The sequence below is a fragment of the Amphiprion ocellaris genome, chromosome 7 (genome assembly GCF_022539595.1).
Source record: "Amphiprion ocellaris isolate individual 3 ecotype Okinawa chromosome 7, ASM2253959v1, whole genome shotgun sequence".
In the NCBI taxonomy this organism is placed as follows: domain Eukaryota; kingdom Metazoa; phylum Chordata; class Actinopteri; family Pomacentridae; genus Amphiprion; species Amphiprion ocellaris.
This window is the reverse complement of record NC_072772.1, coordinates 20,857,330-20,878,115: the sequence shown is the minus strand read 5'-3', so window position 1 is coordinate 20,878,115 and position 20,786 is coordinate 20,857,330. Positions and strand designations below refer to the sequence as shown.

Sequence of the window (20,786 nt, the reverse complement as noted above, 5' to 3'; positions counted from 1 at the left end):
CTTGTTTTGTACTACAATGACCATAATAGCTTGAACCAGCAGCGGACTGACTCACCACTTGCTACTCAGCTAAAAGTATTCAGAATTGGAGGCAGAGTGTCATGGCATTTTAAATTGGGATGTGTTCATTTATTGATTTTCAAGTGCATTTGAACCAATATGTGGAAGTGAAAGAAATGTACAAGGAGTTATCTTGTATACAATACAGAATCAAACTTTTATATAAAATCTTATAACTCGATGAGAGTTTTAACCCAACATATCAGACAACAAACATCAAACACAATATATTTTTCAGTACACTAAAGCCTCAGTTGGCCTGGATTTATTGCTCTCGGGGAGGTGGGATGATTTCACTATTACCTGCTTTTGTCAGTGATTTTACATCACTGACTTTTCACGCTCTACTCCAGCTTTCCACATATTTTCAATGAACTCTCAAGTCCTGTTTCTTTTTCATAAGTCTAGTTCAGAGAGCCACTTTGCAATAAAAACATATACCTTAGATTTAGTTGTAGATGTTTACTGTTGCTGAGTTTCATTCAGTGTGACAAGTACAGGTTCAGAGTGTGACCTGACCAATCCCTCTTTAACTCGTCAGGACAGACTGCACAATGAAGGACAAAGCAAAAACTAAACTTTCTCAAACAAACACCCTGCAAGTCTACTTCCTGGTAATTGTGTTTCCATAAAGAAAAAGAAAAGTCAAAATCATTCCTGCAGAAGCTGATATTTTCAAGACTTGAAGCCCTTAGTATGGGGTAAGCTCCAAAACGATGCACATGCTTACATTCCACTCATACCAATATAACTCTAGAATGTCTAACGTTACACACTCACTGTCTGTAAAATGCCATAGACTGTAAATGGAGATGGATGAACTCTTCATGACATCACCTACACTGTGTTCCAAAAGTTCGTTCTGACCACTGGACAACGTGTTTGATTATTTGTCACCAAATTGGGTTACACCTGGTCATTCAGGTACTAGTTGTTTGTCTGGTCAAACTGTCAGGTCCCAGTATAAAAATTTCTTTCTTGACCAAAATGCATTATACTCACAACCAAATTTTGGAAGCATTGTTACCATGGCCAAGAGTAAGGGTGGACAAGCTCCTCTTTCAGTCTGAGATTGGTGCACAGGCCATTGCTCTTTGAAATGCAGGAAAAACTCGTCAGCGGGTAGATCAAGCCCTTGGCAGAAGTTTCTGCTGGGTGCAGAAGTGGTGGCAATGTTACGGGGAAGGAGTCAGAGAACCCAGGCGCAGACACAGATAGTGGCCGACAGGAGGTTCAAGGGAAAGAGGTTTTTATTTTAACAAAACAGGAACTAAACCAGTACAGAAAATGGGTAACCGAACAGGGGGGAAACTAAACCAAATCTATGCTAAATAAGTCACAGTACTAAAACCAACACAAAGATTACAAAAAATGGAAGTCTACAAAACTAAAGTGAATTAACAAAACTAAGCTAAGAGGGGTACTCACAAGATGGAGGAACGGACAACAGGGGGGGAAGACAGGCTTAGGGAATCCAGGGGGCAGACTGAGACACAACAGGAAAAACAAGCTGGAGACTGAAGCAGGGCTAGCGAGAATCCAAAAGAAGAACTGAGTCCAAGTGAGGGAAATCCAGTGGAAGGAAAAACCAAAAACAGACCAAAAACAGTCCAAAAACAGAGTCCAAAAACAGAGTCCATGAAGGTATGTGGGTTACCGAATCTCGGAGGGCAATAGAATCTAAGAAGGGAATGTGAATCTATGATCCAGCAGGGAGTGAATGGAAGCATGGAGCTTAAATACTGGAGGTGAGGTAGAGAACTGGTGAATGAACTAATTACTGCAGATGACACTCATTGCAGTAATCAGCTGATGGCAGAATGCAGGCAGGTGAAACAGGGAGAGCAGGAGGGTGAGAGACAGGGAGAGAGAGAGACATGAGGGAGAAAGGAGGAAAATGGGGAAAAAGAGGAAAGAAGGGCAGGGGCTGGAGCAGGATCATAACAGGCAAATGTACAACAAAGGAAGATTCTTCAAAGACTTGCCTCACTCAGGACATCCATCTGGCCTAAGTGCAAGAGCCAAGGATCTGATGAGAAAGGCCAGGGGTAAAAGACACCAGTCATGCTGGCGACTCAGTCAGAGGCTGAAAAATGTTGGTGAAGACGTTTCTAAGAGCACAGTGCGTCGTTATTTAACAGAAACCTTTGGGCTGAAAGCTTACGAAGAGGCAACAAACCCTGCGAATCACCAAACTGCAAAAGCAGAGGAGACTGCCTTTCATGAAGAAGTACATAACTGACTCCAAAAGACTGGGAGAACTGCATTTCTCCCGATGAATGCCCTCTCTACTTATTTCCGACCCCTAACAGCCAAAATGGCCGTATCTATACATGTGATCATGCAAAAGAACTGTCTTCTGAGCAAGTGAAATTCAGTGCCCATAGTATGGTTTTGAGGGCTATGTCTGCTTCAGGTCTGTCAGAGCTGCAAATTGTGCCTCAAGGTACCACTGTCAATGCACAATATTACACCAACAACATTCTAGAAAAGGTACTACTTCCAGCTCCAGAACTGATTCAGGAACCTTTATCCTCAACCACCATCAAGTCGTACTCTCCATTAACAGATAATGGTTCTCTCACAACCTGTTTTCTCTCATCTATCCAGGCATAGTTGATGATCCATCTGGATTTTTACACCCCCCCAATCTCATTTAATAACACAGCACTGTCAAATCCCTCTGACTCATATTTGGACAAAGGGCCCAGCAGAGGACAAAGCTTTTGTTTTTGGAGCTAATGGTTCAGCTGGTCAATTCACACATTATAACAAAGGCAATCAAAGTGGCTGAAGAGAATACTGCAGTAATTTGGACATCAGATGGCACAAAGCTGGTAAAAGTAACAAAAAAAAAAAAAGTTGAAAAATGTGTGTGTTTCTGTTGAGAAGCCAGTTTTAGTCTGACTGAAGGTCATCGCATCTGTGAGCTCCACGTTTTCCACAAACATCCTTTGGCATCAGTGTGGAGTGCTCAGTTGTGTCCTGAATCCTGGCCAGTGACCCTGTGTGTACATGTTTTACGTACGCGTGTGCTCATGCGTGTTAAAGCTGCTAGTCCAAGCGGCTGGGGCTCGTGCAGCATCAGCAGCAGGACACACAGCACCCCCTGAGGAACACTCCATGCAGCTGGAGTCACCGCTGATAAAGCTGCTGCCAACACAAGCCTCTTCGCATAAAGTACACACACAAAGATAGAGCTGCAGACACATAAATATGAGGCGAAATACAAGCAAGCGAGCACACACAGATAGTCCAAGAGGTACATGCACTCGCACATCAATGATCAGAAAAAAAGACTGCGATGTCGGATAAACACCCAGTCTTCAAAATTGCATACCTTCACTCTCTTGTTGTATATCATTGTGCCAACACATACACAAACAGACACAAATATACACAGACACACTTAACAAGCAGGCATCTTTTCCGCTACATCATAATTTCAGCCCCTTCCCTCCCCTACACAACAGCAAATTTAAGGGAAAGGGAAATATTTCTGCTAAATTAGTTATGCTAATTACAGAGCAGTTCTCAGGGGGAGAGACGGCGCTAAATGGCTTTTAATTCTTTTCGCCTGGAATGAGATGTGGGAGAGAGCCAGACTGAAAGCGGAGAGAAAGAAGCACAGAACACAAGTGGAAAAAAAAAGGAAGAAAAATTAAACCAATAAACACATAAACACGCAGCGTTAAAATGTGCCCGGTGACACAGCAGCAGTGAACTAACAGAATTAACAACTCAGGGGAGGAGGCTCAAAGCAGGCGACCGGCCAGACAAGTCGCCTTATCAGCTCTGGGGGCCCCTGGTCCCTTGGTCAACGGGGAGAGGATGTAGAAAAAGTTTTGCGGCTAACTTTGTGTCCTGTAGCTTTTGCCAGCGGTCACACAGTGATAACGAGGCATGAGCAGATAGCACACAGCAGTGTACATGGAAGGCCATGGAAGGCACCAGAGGAAACACTGGGTACTGTTTCACACAGAAAGTTATTTATTCTCTTACACTCTTCAGCAACCAGCCTTTCACGTAAATATATGCAGTATACTGATGTCGACAGTGCACTCTTGTGGCAGTTCGGCACTGCAACTTGGAAATGACAGAAGGTAATATATACCACTTTCGTACACTTAAAAACATCACTCAAGAACTATGTATTTTTGTCAGCCGCTGTTACAATGTACGCAGTTGGGGAATAAAAGGTCCCATACTCCTCTTACAAAGGAGAAAGAATCCCAGGCTGAAGGACATGTAAAATTACATTCCTAATCATCTTACAGCTGAACCACAACTCTCAGATTGTCATTTTTCCATCTCTTTATACTCACTGTGAGTTTCTTTGTAACTGTATTGCTTTCTCTCGTGGCTGTAGTCATTTTTTGTATTGACTTTGTGCATCTTTGCATCTTTGAAGCTGTTTTCAATCTGTTTGTGGCTATTTTATGTGTCTTTGTAGTTATTTGAGTGACTTTCCAACAAGAAATATCAAATTTTACTCTCTGGGCCAGGGGTCTACTGGCCCTTTGGGGTTTCTGGGCCTGTGCCTGGTATGCATGTTTAGAATACATCCATTCCTTTGTATTTGTTACTTTATAAGGTAATGTTAATCAGAAAAACTCTTCTTGTCAGAAGTCTACCTTCTATGTGAATAAAAAGACACAATAACAGCAGCTGTATGACTGGATGTACAGTGCTGACTTAAGCTTATTTCTGCATGCCATGGCAGTGACTATCATATGCAGCCATTTGGCATGTAGTGTGAAGAATAGGGTCATTGGCCTTTGACATTTAGTTGCAATGTTAGGGTCATTTTCTGTACTCCAAGCCTACATTTGACCCATACTGATTCAGGTATGTGTCCGGATATGCCACGTACTAAACTGACAGTACAGTATACAACAATAGTGTGTACACCTCCTTTAAATATCACTTATACAACAATAGTGTGTACACCTCCTTTAAATATCACTTAAATGTCAGGTGATTCAGAATTGTATCACCTCTCAGTAACTGTAATATTCGTAGAAAGCCCAACTGTGATAAACAATTAGTGTGGACACAGTTATAAATTGACCCATAAACACCAGAACTTTCTTACTTTTTAACCTATGGGCTGTGTACATCAGCATACCTGCATCATGGCTGCAACATAGAAAAGAAGTGCCAAAGGAACTGAAAAATGTTATTGTGGGACTTTCCAAAGATGGAAAAGGATACAGGACGATTAGCGAGCAACTAAACATTTGTCAAATCACAGTTACAGCAATAATCAGGAGGGGAAGATTGAGCCATAGTGCCACTAATCAAGGACCCAGCAGCTGTCCTACTAAACTGAGCTCTGAAAAACAGTACTTCAGACTTGGAACAAGGCTTACTAATGGAAATCAGAGACAAGTACATAGAATTAACAGGAAACGCTGAGCTCTTTATTCTACTTGTACACCCAAGTGAGAACCATTAACGACATCAAGTCCATAAGATGAATGCATTCTCACATTAAATAAACATTTAGCGAATTTACCAACTATAACCTAAAATACAGGATAACAACTGAAATCAGAAAACATGACACTAGATTTTAATATATTCGAATCATTTATGCATCTGATTGTAACACTGAGGTTGATTCTCTCCCTTCGTTCTACACACAGACGGCACAGTTATTTATTTTTGTGTCTGGGTTGAGCGTTTTCTTATAATGATAGATGTTTCACTCTTGTCAATCACCTGACACCTGCAGGAAAAAATAATCAAAGCATGTTGTCTTAAACTTTAGTGTCAGTTTTTATTCCAGCTCTCTTTATGTGCTGGAACAGCAGTTCCTTCAAAGCATTCACCTGTGGATATTTTTCCATTTTAAAGTATTAAAAAGTCTATTTATATGGCAAAATTGCTTGATGACCGGGGTAAACGTACATTAGAAGTATACAATATGTAAGAGTATACAACAGAACCACTGAGCAATATCATTTACTAGTCAAACAATTCAAAACCGTTACTACATCACAGCCATTGTTTTACTTCTAAGTTGAACAGTAGGATATTTGCTGTATGTATAATTAAAAACTAGGAGTTATAGTTTTACTATATTAAAAATACAGCCCCAGCAGTAATAAGTCAATGCAACAAATGTCAGTCCACCTTCCATCACAGATTTACATCTTTTACTCATTCAGTGCATCATTTATTCATTTTTATTCTAAACAGACTCAATTCTCCTCAACATTAAAGACATCAGAATTGCACTAATTTTTGAAGAGATGTTCTGCCTTTCTTCAGAGTATTTTTTTCAGCTGCTCTATGCTGAAGATTGAGGTTTTGTTGCTCTTCCTTTCTCTTTAAAATACCCCAAACGTGTATTGTTGGATTAAAGTCAGTCGCAGTTTTGGGTTTTTTTCTCCTTTCAAAACTCTGATTTTGGCAGTGTTCTTTGGATGGTTAAAGCTTCTGCTGAATGGGATTCTTCTCATCAGTCAGTATTTTGGTAAATCCACAGGAATTCGTGGTTCCATCAATAATTGTCACCTCTTCAACATGTTCTGCACTCATGGAGCCTCATGGCATCACACTCCTAACTATGTGCTACACTGTTGGGACTGTGCATTTACTGTGGTAGTCCTGGTTAGGTTTATACTAAAGATTCTAGGTCTGACACACCCGACTGTCTGTTTTTAAAGTTAGATTGTGCAAGAAGCACCCTGTACATGGCATCATTTTAGAAGGGCAGCTATGCAGCTTTAATTAGTGGGACTGTGGTTTGTTCTATACCATACTATACCATTCAATATCATGTTATTTTATGACTGTTTGTGTGTATAACTTCATTCAAGTGGGCTAATTGGAAATCACAGGCGTCCTCGATTTAGTTTCAATGATCACAGGTTGTGGTCAGGGTTTAGAGGTATTCATTTTCATTGCAGTGACATTCTACTTTGGGGCATGTATTTTCAATTCAGTCTTTCTAAAGTATTATGATTGTTCATAAGACGAAACACTGTCAACTTTGAAATAATGCAATTGACAAGAGGTGATACGATTTTTAATCACATGACATTTAGGTGATTTGTATAGTGTATACGGTTCTATACGGAGTTCATACTGAAAACACTCCCACCATGTAGGTGCACTTCAGTTTTATAAGCACTGAAGTTCGATTAAGATAGAACTGAGGTGTTACAGAATACAGAATGACTTCTGGTGACCTTTCCTTAAAAAGAGACAGGACGATTGGAACCAAAATCATCTCTGTGTCTCACTTCATAGCTCTGTGAGGCATAAATGCTCCCATTCAACATGAAAAAAAAGGATGCAGTTGTTGTCAAAGAGCATAATCCTACAGGTGAGTCAGTTCTCTCCTGCCCTGTAAATGCCCTTAAGCGAGGCGTTCAATCTATAAATTGCTCTCGTGGAGTAAGACAAGACTACGGTTGTGGTGCACAGCTCCAATACACAGCAACCAATTTAATCTACTCATATCATTCAACCAAATGTTCACAGAACAGCTGAAGAAATCCCACTGGGCCGGGAATCAATATTACAGGAAGCTCTCATCAAACAGAGAATTACTTTTCAAACCCTTTGTTTACTAGATGTATAGTATGTTGACACTGTTTGCTGCTGTACCCTGATTTCAGCTACACTTGACTCATGTGTCCTTGATGTGGGAAGCTGCAAGTGTTCTCACATGTCTTACATTTCCAACTTCCATCACTGCAGAGGAATATATAACAGAAAATGCAGCGCTGGAGGCAATCTGTCACAACAATAAAGCGATATACGGTGTTTAAACAGTTTCTCTCCTCCATAACAAATAAAAACAGCTGCAGTTATCACGTCCAAAATGTATTTCAAAGCTAGTGGAGAAGGTACACCTTTAGAAAAAAACTGGTTATTGGATTTTGGAAGATATTTCCTGTGTGACACCATCAACACCTCACACAAAAAATAGGGAGTGAGTCATAAAAAGTTGCAGAGTGAATCAAATGCTAAACTCTGGCTGTGTCATGATGTCATCGAGCTGTGTACATGTACACCCGGTAAGCAGGTTATGATACTGTGCTGCAGAAATGGCTTCAGGGAGCTTATATAAATCAGGATCATTGCAAGTGTCCAAGGAATACAAACAACACAGACGCACACACACAAACATTGTAAATTTAAATCTCTAAGCATCTCCACACACTGTTACTTCAACATCCAGTTCAGACTGTACCCTCACAAAAACAAACACACTCACAGTTTTATTGTCCATCCCCCTCCAATATGGGGCTATAAGCAGTGGCCAGTTTTATGTCTTTTAATTAGTATACCGTCGCTATAGTAGCATCCAGCTGGCAAACATCCACTACATAAACAATAGCAGAGGTAGAAAAGGCAAAAGGAGGGGAGTGTGTTCAGTGAGGAAAAGCCACAGAAAATCACAGTGACAACACAGGCCTTTGTTATGACAGGAGAAATGTGTGCATGTATGTGTGTGTGTGTCATAAGTAAGTGACATGTGTACCTGAAATTAGGCGCAGAGGCCCATTCAAGGGCGAGGCAAGCCAAGTCCACGGCAGCATACACCAGCAGGAAGAAAATGGTCACAATACTGGCGATGGTGTTGAGCTTTCCTGAAAATAGCACCAGCTAGAAAGAAAGCAAGAGCAAAACAAAGGAAGAGGTAGACAGAGGAAAAACACAAAGAAGGGGATTAAAATTCACAGCAACACATCATTCCAAAGCTGGACAGAACAGTGCATTGGAAACAGGTTTTCATAAGACTAAAGTATGAAGTCAGGCATGTGATTAGCATGTTCATGTGGGCTTTGGCTGAAAATATGATGATGATGTATCAAGTTTCTAAGCAACTTCACCAAGTGTTTACCTCACTGTCATGTTCCTGCACCGGCAAAAGCTACAGTCATGGCTAGTTAAAAATAAGACTCCTGCTACCTGAATGTTTGATATCTTTTTGCTCCTTAAAAATAATTGCAAGAAGAGGTAAAAACGTGATGAAAGATTGGTTAACCTCCTAGTTTGACAAACCTGAGCTTTTAGTCAGATCCAGCATCGATCCAGTTATCAGATACCAAACCATTTTTGTGTACTAACTGTAAAGCCGAATTCGAACATAGGAGCTTTAAGTTAGCTGTTAACAGGGCCAGCAGTTCCACACATTTCTCAAGTCAGAGATCCCCAGATAATTGAGTCCATTTGTGTCCCTGGCAACCTCTGTTAGATATGATTACCTGGCTGCACAGTGGTTAAAGGACACGTTAAGGAGAGATTCGACCACCACCTAGAGATTAAGACACTGTTAAAATTAAATTGTTCTACATTTTCCTGGGGACCGTGGGAGGACCACAGGTGGTCTCCTGGCTCCACTTTGGAAGCTAATGATTGAGGCTAATGTTCAGTTTGAATTAAGATGGTATCTACGTTGCTGTTCAGCTGCATGCGGCCAGCTACATTGGGTATAGCAGCTACGTGACAACACAGCCAAATGGAGTTACATTTCAGATTCTCAGCTTTACAGGAAGAGTCGCACATGTAATAATAATGACAGCACACGGATATATGAGATTCACCTTCTCTGACAGCGGTGGAGTCGCTGCCTTCTAATAGGAGAGGGAAATGATGACCTCATTATAAGTACTGCTCCCTGCCATGTTCTCTGACATCAGAACGTGTGAACATGACCCTGTGTAAGTCACCGTCAGTTACCAAGGAGGAAAAATGAGAGCAGCAAGAAATTCCACTGCTTCACCTGAATTTTATCTTTGTACAATAACGACAATTTACTAATCACAATAAATGATGAATACATTTTACTTAGCAAGTTGCAAATATTCAAGTAGAAGTATGTGTCTTGAAGCTAGATCAATTGCTTTTGCAACTGACATTTAAGGTTCGTCAGGAGAGAAGTGCCACAAACACAACATTTGACAATCTCATTAAGTGAATGTTAGAGGAATGTGAATTAGCCTGTTTCCACAACAGAAAATTTAAGGGTAAAAACAGTGACCAGAGAAGGGCTTCAAGGATTTGTAACTGTTGCTGATACTCCCAATTATTATGCAAGGTAATCAATAACATGAGAGTACAACACCACTGAAGATATCAAAACCATGAAGAAACATGTGACACAACAAAATATGTTGTAAATTTTACTATTAGAAAATACTGGTTGCCACCATGTCTGACCAATACCTTCCACCTGATCTTTTTCCTGAAATCTCTGATGTATTTAAGCTGAAACAATGTGATATCACACAACCTTAAGAGTGAACAAACATGAAGACCCCACATCAGCTGAAGTCCATCATTCAAAGTAACTACATTCTACTTTAATGCTGTAACAGTATATGCACTCTATCTTAGCAACACACAACACCTGCAGTGATTATCACAGATATTGTAGCTCGACTATTCATTTAAGGTTTAAATTACATTCATTGTCAATAACATCTGGTTAAGAGAAATGTGGAAAGATGGTGTGAACACTTCCAAGTTGCAAAAATAGATAGCTTTCTTATTGCTACCTTTCATTCCTATGGAGCACATTTTCAATTTGGTGGAAAAACAGGCGGAAAATCTTTAAGGCAAACCATCAAAATTTCTTCTATGCTGAATGAAACTTTTTTTTGTGTATGTTTCATAATCACAATCAAGTGTATGTTTTTCATCTGTGTGTGAGCTGCAAAAACACAGAACAAGAAGGTAGCTACTGGACTGTAAAAACACAGAACTGTCCAATTATCACGCGTTTTACGACTGGCTGCTTAGAAACTCCACTGGATTTGGAGCATACTGGTTTCTTGGGCTCAAGGGCACATCCTTGGTATTTACAGAAAAGAGAGAGTAGCAACACTGTGATCACTAACTTTGTGACCATGAGGCAGAAGTAAACTCAAAGAGGAGAGTGAGGAGAGAAGGTAATGATAGGGAATTGAGATTAATGATGCCACATTATTGACAGGCGGTCAGAAGGAGAGAGAAAATCACATGAGACGAACTGAGGGAGTAGTAAGGATGGAGAAGGGCAGAGGGTGAGAGGAGAAGAGGGGAAAAGATGAGACGGAAAGGAGAAAAGAGAGAGAGAGAGAAAGACGAATGAAAAAGAGAAAGTGAGCAGGAGAGCATCTCTGACCTCTAGCAGTCAAAGTCAGTGGGTGTCTCTCCAGCGTTCCCCTGGGAGCCGGCTCGACCACAGCATTAATTAGCCATTAACGCAGACACAAGCCTGCATGGACAACTGCTGTGATGGTGCACCAACTGGGTGAATGCAGGCACACTAAATCTCTGCTGGGGACGTTTTTGTGGGCTGATCTAAAAGACTGTTTCTACTGGAGACCGGTGTGCATGAATTGCCATACATTTTTCTGTGAAAACTGAGCACACAGCAAAGCTTTTATTAAATAAGGAGAATTGAGAGGAAGCAGCTCAGTCATGCTTGGGACCACAGAGGCTGTATTTTCCCAGAAATGTCTCCAGCTAACAATCGGGCGCTAAGTGCAGAAGTGTGTGTTTAGGTTCAGGCCCAGCATGGCTAATGAGGTGATAAGACAAAGTAAACACAAGTTTTCTAAATAAATATTGGTAAGAAGTTTTCATAAAAATTTCGACACCAAACTGCCAGACTGACTTATTTTGTGTCAACATTCATGTGAGAGTTAGTTTTCTTTAATTAGCTATTTTGGGATACACAGCAACAGAAATGAAAAACAAAAAGTCATCTGTACAAGCTATGACTAGTTAAAGAACCTATTGTCAATCAAGATGTGCAATAAACCCTAGCAAAGGAGATATTTAACCCCAGGAATGCTCTAAACTAGAGGTGTTGCAGTTTACCAGTATGGATGATAAAAGTGACATTAAAAAAAATTTAATCGATATGTTGATAATACTAATAACACTAACAACTGATAAGTGCCAGTAATTATGTGGTTGATACATTCACATGTTGAGTGTATTTCATTTTCCAAAAAAGAAAAAACACTCAATAAACAAAGTTAAAGATTATTTGGGCTGACGACATAATTAGTTTTCTCAAACTTCTATATTACCATAAAATCCTTTTGCAGTAAAAATTAAAATTCTGATATAAAAATTTATTTTGATACATTGTATATTTTATTTCTTGTGAAGTCTGCAGGGTGTTTTATTTTAAAAATTGACTAGATCATCGTCCCGTCGCTTCCATCTTTGCTTGTTTCCCACACTTGATGTTCAAGGAAGCCGTCAATCAGCCAAAATTGATTAAAAACAAACGTCTCTGGAGCTTCTTTTAAAAGAGGGAGAGACTTGATGCTGACACAGAAGAAAAAGTAAGTCAATATTTAGCAATAACAAGTAATTTTATTTCTGTAGGACTCTTTTTCGAAAAAAAAAAAAATCATTATTACTCCGCCAAAGACCGTGGCGGAGATATGTGACTATCGGCGTACGTTTGCCTGTCTGTCTGTCTGTGCGCAACATTATTCAAAAATGGAATAACGGATTTGAGTGAAATTTTCAGGAAAGGTCAGAAATGACACAAGGACCAAGTGATTAGATTTTGGCAGTGATGCGGCATAAAGTCTGGATCCACAAATTTGTTAAAGTTTTCTGTATCATTGAGAGATAGTGGCACGGCGTCAGTGTAACCCTGACAACAGGTAAACACTACGTCAGTTGCATGCTGAAGATCACATGATTGTGATCCTACTACAAATTCACTGCTGCAGACTTATTGGGACTTATCGGTCGGAAATGTTACAAGGAACAACTGATTAAATTGTGGGGGTGTTTCTGAGTCCCATCAATTTCTGCCCGCTGCATATTTAGGTCACGCAATTCAGTATCCGTACATAATGTACACATGCATAACACATGCCTGTGCTCAGTGCAAGGTCATTTTTTATTAACGATTTCATCCGTCGGAAATGACACGACTAAGCAGCCTTGGCGGAGTACTGTGCTCTCTGAGTGCTTTCCTTGTTTGTTATGTGCGCGATGACCAGTCCATAGAAAATTGTCTTGCTTGAATCTGGTCTGTGGTGCAGAAAATGTTGGAGACCGCTGCTGTAAGTTGTACATCCTTCAGTAACATTTGTTTTCCCTGTACTGATCCAATAATGTAAGATTGTTTATTCCCAGCATGCCATGCAGCACTGTAAAGCTGTAAAGCTGCTGAGGTTTATATAGATTTGGAAAATGGCAACATCTGGTAAGTTCACGAAACACACAGCAGTGATATTCCACCATTTGTCACTATTGTCACAGCCAATGCTCGCAAGTAGTTTGCTTGTATGCAATACACGACCGGATACTGTCTGCAACTACTTTTTGTGATTTTTTGGAAAGACAAACTTTTTTGTAACCTTTGAGGTAAGGGAAATACAAAAGAGGAATCCAAAAATTTACTGTAATAACCTCCTTTACTGTGACACTTAAAGGTTAAACTTAGCAAATCGCTACACAGGGTTCTGCTGAATTCTTCAGACTATGATCTTAAGAGCACAGATGGTTTTTAGTAGAATGTAGAGCAGTAGGGATGAGAGTCAGTACTTTGTAATCGAAGGTCATGATGCTCTGCAAGAAAATGGCTCCATTCTGGTAGAGTGTGAGTCACTGCCACTATTGAAGGAGTTTCAGCATCTAAAGGTGCCGTTCAGGAGTGAAGGTAAGATGGAACATGTGATCAACAAGTGGATTTATGCTGTGCTAATAGTACCTTGGATGCTGAAGTGGGCAGTAGAATGCTAGATTTACTAGTCAGACTACACTGCAACCCTGACAAATGGTCACAAGCTTTAGGTGGTGACTGGAAGAATAAAACTGGCCCAAATGTGTTTCCTTTGTGGGATTTATAGGCTAACACTTAGGGTTAGGACCTCAGACATCAGAGAGAGAACTGCTGCCCTTCACAGTCAAAATCAAGTTGTTCAAATTAAATACAAAATTAATTCGCTTACATAGCCAACATGGTAACTTGTGCAAAGAATTCACAGAGCATCCAGTGAGCAAAGTAACAGATAATGTCATTTTGCTAATCAAGCCCTGAGATACACTACCCTTAAAAAATTTGGGATAACTTATAAATGTCCTTATTTTTGAAAGAAAAGCATTTTTTTTCAAACAAGTGTGATTCATTGTGCAACAAATGTTTTTCACCTTTGGAGTTAAGGATCGACCGATATGTTTTTTAGGGCCGATGTCGATATTGATTACTGGTAATCGAGACAGGATGTTGAACGATATTTGGAACCAATATGCATTAAAAGTTATTTACTAACAGCTTGTGATAACAGGGAATCTGACATTATTAGCTAGATTTGTGCATGAAAAAGGTATACTATTACTGAATTTATACATATATACATTAAATATTATATATTAACAGCTTGTGATAGCAGGGAAGCAGTAATGTATAGTGAGGCTTCTTCATTAATAAAGATTTTTGTAACTGAATATGTACAATAGAAATACGAGTGATGACATTTAAGCTTCACATGACGCTACAATGCCAACTGATTGAGATCAACAGCAGTTTATCTCGTGCAGTTCCGTCTGCTGTTCTCTTTGTTGGTAATTTTTTTCTATTCTATCATTTTTCTTGTCTGCTAAGATTCATATCTTATTTTTAGTTATTGTTTTCCTGTTACAGCATTTCAGGGTCATCTCCGACTGACTCCAAACATAGCAGCTAGCCGTTAGCATAACCTTAGCCACTGTAAAAGCAGCTAATGTCCTGATTTGTGGAGACAGCTGTGCTTCTTGTTCAGTTTATGCAGGCTGTGTCTCTGCTAGAGAGATGTGTCTGTCACTTAGAGCAGGTTGCTAAAGTTAGTCTGAGTCTAGCGAGATGTTAAAGTGATCCAGCTATCGCTAGCTGCAAGCTAAAAGGCAAATCAAACTTCTTAGCAATAGCCGTAGCCTAGCCTTATCAGCAGAGTACATTCCAGCTGCACCACTTGTTAACATCTACAAGTTGAATTGTTGGGATGTTTCTGTGTAACATTGAGAATGCTTGTGAAAGACTGCGGTGTTTATTACTCCTTCAGCATTGTCTAGTACCTTACCTTCCAAACACAGCACCGCAAGTTGACTTTTATGCTCAGCAAATGCACTCCCATGCATTTTGTCTACTGTGTATGTAAACAATAGTGATTGGCTGTTACTTGTGACATGTATCAGCCAATCAGACAGCGCTGTGGATGGGACACTGCTTGAGACAACAGGGTGACCGCAGAGGAGGTCGCATCAGAACCAAAGTAATGCATTTAATTTGTTAGCGATGATCAGCCAATAAAAATACGGAAAAAATCTGCCTCAATAATCAGCCAGGCTGATAATCAGTCGATCCCTACTCTGTAGTTTGATAAAATATAATGGTTTAACTTGGCTCTATCTCTTTAGCAAACTTATCAATGTGGACAACAACTCTACATGCAATCACAGAGATGGCATTGTCAAAATTAAACCGCTCACAAGCTGCTAAGTCAGGTGTGAACAAACATGCAGATCAACAACAGCATTTACATTGTAATTTGTGAAATTAGAAAGCATTGTTATAGATTTCTTGAAAAAGTTTTCAGGGATTCAAGAATACTGCAGGTATTTTTCACAACAAGCCTTGCAAATGCCTGATTGTGAAGCCTGGGAGAGACCGAAGAAAAGTAACGCACATATGTAAAATTTCAACGTCAATCGCATTTATCTACGCAACTTACTTTCACTTCACCTATCCAAACCCATCCTCTTCAGTGTTCTAACTGTTCCTGCTTTTCCCCTCCCCATGTTCTCCGGATATTTTTCCTTTACTTTGAAATCCAATAAAAGACAGCCGACCCGACCCCCCCCCTCGCTTCTTCCTTTTCAATCCCACAGTGTGCGAGTGTTCAAGGCAAGATTACAATCGCACTTTCGTCATCAGTGAATCATTCAAATGGCGAAGGAAGAAGCAGAGAGAAAGAGGATGAGAGTCAATGATATCTGATGGTGGCGGAGACGCAGCTAATGATTTCCATCTAATTGCTCCTCCTCCGCTCCTGGAGAGTGGCATCAGATGAAGAGAGGAGCATGGGAAAAGGACAGAGAGTGAGAGAAAGAAAGGACGCAAATAATGACAAGCCATTCAGCCTTTAACACTCACCTCTGATAATGATGGTTTAGTCAGGCCTATTTGCTCCTAAGATCCTCCACCTCCTCTTTGTCTCTCTATCCTTACCCTCCTCTCTTCTGCCAATATTTTCTCCTCAGTCTAAATTGACTTCTTTCCCCCACTTAGAAGACACAATAGAGGAGAAAAAACACCACTGGTAGATTTTTTGCTGTCTTTGGTCACAGTAAAAAACAGAGGGGAACAGTTTGTTCCATTCTGCTGCTCTAATACCATTTCTGGCCTCAGCCTGTACTGCATTTTTTAACTTATAATCACTTTTCCTACTGATTGGTCCAGATGGATCAATCACAGATAAGTTGTCAATTGTTTTTTAGTCAAATATAGCACATATTAGATCACAATGCATCCTTTTAGGCTTAACTCTCATCAGCACACCTGGGGTCCATGTGGACCCCAGGGGTATATAGCTTGTCATATTTTTTTATTTGTAAGTTGGACTTTTCAGTCCCTTTAGGTAGTTGTCACCCACATAGTTGCCATCACATAAACCAAAGCTTATTTGAGTCCAACCAGGTTTGTGGTGTATATATAAAAAAATCTTTTAGGGTACATGGGGACCCCAGCCAGACCAGAAGGACTGTGCATCTTTTATGTATGTATGTTTGTGTTATGTTGCTCTTGTGATGACTGCTTCAGTTGCATTGTGTTTCATTTCCATTCAGGAGTTCTTACACTAACATTGTAAGCAATACACGTTTTTAATCATCAATAGTAATTTCATTATTTCTTTCACATTTGTATCTACAGATGACACACATTTTAGGAAAATATACATTGAGAGGAGATGGGCAGGTACAGAAATATGAAACAAATGAAATACTACTGGGGTCCAGCTGGACCCCAAGTGTACAGATGAAGTAGGTTTTACCACGTGTACTGATGAGGGTTAATTTTGCCTGGCACATACTCCTGTCACTATGCTAAAGGCTTGTGAACCTCTCTAATATATCAAGGAAGGTCTGGATGTGTATGATTTTCCCGTATCTCGACAGCCACAGCCAATCGGCTTCAAACTGGGCAGGTCTATCACTGGGGCCCAGAGGAAATCGTGTGGATGAGCGGTTATTGAGAATCATAAAAAAATAAAGATTAAACAGCAGTCTGTGTCTACAGTAGATCTGAGGCGATTTAGCGACGTAATGTTATCAACGACAACAACAGTGCGTCTCAAAAATGCTTGTGTTCAATCAAAGCGTACATTCCCCTGGAGAACAAGCTGCAGCTAAAAAACCTCACTCATGATCATTTTAAATGTGACAGTATTTCAGATAGAGACCAATGACAAGGAGCTCTGTAAGCAATACAAACTTAAAGTGGCCGATCATGCCAGTACAGATGCTGCATAAGCACTTCAAGAGAAACCTGCTTACTTTTTGTCCCTAACAAATGTTATACAGGCTGTTAAGATTATCAGAAAGTGAAGCGTGTTATGTTCGTATATCACTTACTCATACAGAGTGATTTCTACACTGCTGCTGTTTTGGTACCATAATGTTACACCACGCAACTGACACTGTTATTCAGCTATTTTATATTTTCCGTTTATTTTAACAACCATGCATGAGTGAGAAAATTGCTTTAACTAACATTACAGACCTTTGTTACAGCCTGAAAATTGTTGCAGTTATTCCCCACAGAGATGTCAAAATAGATTTGCCAGTGATTATCTTCACTACATTCCACTGCAGTAAATCAATGTCACAACCATTTTGAGTTTCAAAGTCAAGAACTTCAAACACTGACTATTCAGATCAGGCAAAGGCCTGCTCTGATATACAATGATTATATATTATATATTTAAATTAATCAAATTAATTACAGGCTTTGTAATTAAATAATCGCGATTGATCACATTTTTGTCAAACAGCAATTTTTGACACAGTAAATAAAGTTTTTTCATTTAAAGTTTTGTAATTCAAATGAATTTGGTTGACAGTCAAATCAATGAATAGACATACTCGTGTTTATAATTTAAAATTCATAAAGTTAATACAATTTTAAAATGGCACATGTAGAAAAAAGTGATTTTGATGATTTAAAGTCTGGATTTAGTTATTTTTTCCACTGTATGACACATAACATAAGCATAAGTAGTTCAAGGACCTCCAAAAAGTTGAAAATCTATAGATTAATTCTGTTTTCATAGTTTCTAGGTCTGATAAATGGTGTAATTGTGATGGCTCTTTTTAGGAATATTAAATTTTATTTATAAACAAATTTTTTTTTCATAAACTAAAAGTTTTTTTATTTAAGTTATTAAAAGTCAAACATTTCTGTGGTTGAAGTTAATGCTCCATTGAGGAGGCAGAGCCTCATTTATATTTGTCTGCATTTTTCATCTGTCTACTATATTCACAGATTACTGCAAACTCAAAGTAAAGTTACAAACTTTTTGTAAACTCAAGCATTGTTTTGAAAAGTGGTCTATTTGCTTAAAGTGCTGCAGTGATCACAAAACTCATTGTTGCACAATTTGCACACAACCAGGCTTTTATCCAAGCTGCCATCAGGAAGATTTTTAAAAGGAAACTTTCTGCCCAACAAGCTCAATACAGTCTCGTCTTCCTTCACTGTTCACCAAACTTTCTTGTGCGCTGACGTCACTCAGCGCGTCTTGTGCATCTTCTTCATGGCTGGCAAACAGATTTTAGGTTCATTACCGCCACCTACTGGGCTGGAGTGTGCATCACTGTTACCAGTGTGCCAGAAATAAGGGAACTGAGAAAGGTGCGATAAAATGCGTTATTTTTTTAACACGTTATTTCTGTAATTAATTAATCAAAATTAACGCATTAAAGTCCCAGCCCTACTTTTAAGATGTATTAAATGAAAAAAAGCAACTTTCATTTTGAAAGCTCAATATCCTTGCAAACACTGAGGCTGTAATTGCTACAGTAAGCGATTCATACATTTCTGTAAAACTCATTTAACGTTATTAAACCCAAGAGACTGTGGTGATCCTGGAACAGTGTTGAAACACATTACTGAAAAATGACCGACTTCAAGCAATTTTTGTTCAACACAAATGCAAGAAAAGGAACAGTATGATGGGTGTGCATGGATGCAGATTAAGAAGTCACAGGAGACCAACATCAAACTGGGCAGGTTGAAGTAGAGTCTTCTCTGAATGAGCAAGTTTGGTTTCAAGGAACAAAGGACACTGTGATGTTCTTGCCTGAGGAAAGTTTCTTTGATAACACGTCACAATTCAAACAACAGGAGTTTGGGCTGATTTTGTCCCAGCACCTTACCAACCTTGCATTTTATTATCCACAAATAATAGTAGCTTGCTTGAAGCTTCTCTACTTTTTTTTCGTACTGAGTTGTATTTCTCTTGGAGCTCAGCAGGAATTTATCCCTGATTTATTGATTACAATGAAATATTTAAAACAGAGTCTAAGACTAGACTGTTGTGTGTATGTGATCACTGAAGCTCTGTATTTTAGACTCATTGTTTGCACAAAAACAACTTTTTACATTAAAAAGCGTCAACTTGTACATATTGTCCTGAATCAGAAAAAAAGGCTTGAAATTTGGACAAATTGTTGAGATTTGAGGAGAAAATCTCAGAAGATTTATAATCGCTGTGGTCCTTTTCTCAGCAGACCACATTTTAATTTTTAAAAAGTATGGTACTGGCACCTATTTATACTGCTGTAATTCACTGATTACTACCGGTATTGTCATCAGACGTTAAAAGTCCAACTCTGCTTTTGTTTATTTCCACTAACCTGCACAAGAAACCATGAGATGAGCACTGAGACCCAGGGGTTACCACTGTGAGATGTCTTCTTAGCCGGAGATAACACCTTACCTGCAGGGATGAAAAGAGACGGTGGTGAAAACAACAGATTTTTCAAACTTGAGGGATTTTTTTCCAGGAAAACAACATCCTCCAACAGTAGCTTCAACATAAAAACAAGCTTTGAAACCCACCGCAGTGAAACAGGTTAGGATACAACATATTAATCAAAGAAATAATGCAATGAATGACTAAATACTTGCTTTAACAGAGAACATTCTCAAATAAACGTGCTCTCAGAACTAGATAGTATGGTTATAGAGTAAATTAAATGGCAATGTGTATTCTGTGTCACTCAGAGAGACACTATTGTCAATAGTTTACACTAGAGTTTAACTTGAGCTCTTCTATTGACACCTTCCCCTCACTGCTATTCCTGGTGACTTCTAACACTCGGTTTTCCACCAGCCTCTATAAAATATTAATGTATTCACTTATCAAATGAAAAGGAGATCTCAGCATGCAAAGTTTGCTGCCAGTGGACATAAACCAAGTGATCTCACGCTGGTCTGTAGTTTCAGAGCTCACATGCAGAGAAAAATGAATTTCTTAGTTAAACTGAAAGAAACATTCTTTCTCCAAGTGAGACAAAGGCATTTTTTTACATAATGACATTTGCTACAGTATTTCACATCTACTTTATAGCCTTTAATCCATATTTTTATTGTAATGTGGGTACTGAGCACTGCTCTTTGTGAGCTCAATTGTGGCTCCTAATCAATTTAAGCTCACATTTGGATTTACAGAAAAATAAATGCACACAACACCAACTTTGTTTTC

The 20,786-nt window shown here is 39.3% G+C and overlaps 1 protein-coding gene across 1 annotated transcript in view; it reads right to left on the bottom strand.

Moving 5' to 3' along the window:
- The window catches only part of zgc:153039 (uncharacterized protein LOC767698 homolog), a 90,259-nt gene that overhangs the window by 25,453 nt on the left and 44,020 nt on the right, over positions 1–20,786 (bottom strand). Inside the window, exons 8-9 of the mRNA XM_023268796.3 lie at positions 19,936–20,018; positions 8,561–8,685 (exon numbers count right to left, since the gene is read on the bottom strand). Coding sequence (XP_023124564.2) covers positions 8,561–8,685; positions 19,936–20,018 — 208 coding nt within the window. The remainder of the gene's footprint in view (positions 1–8,560; positions 8,686–19,935; positions 20,019–20,786) is intronic.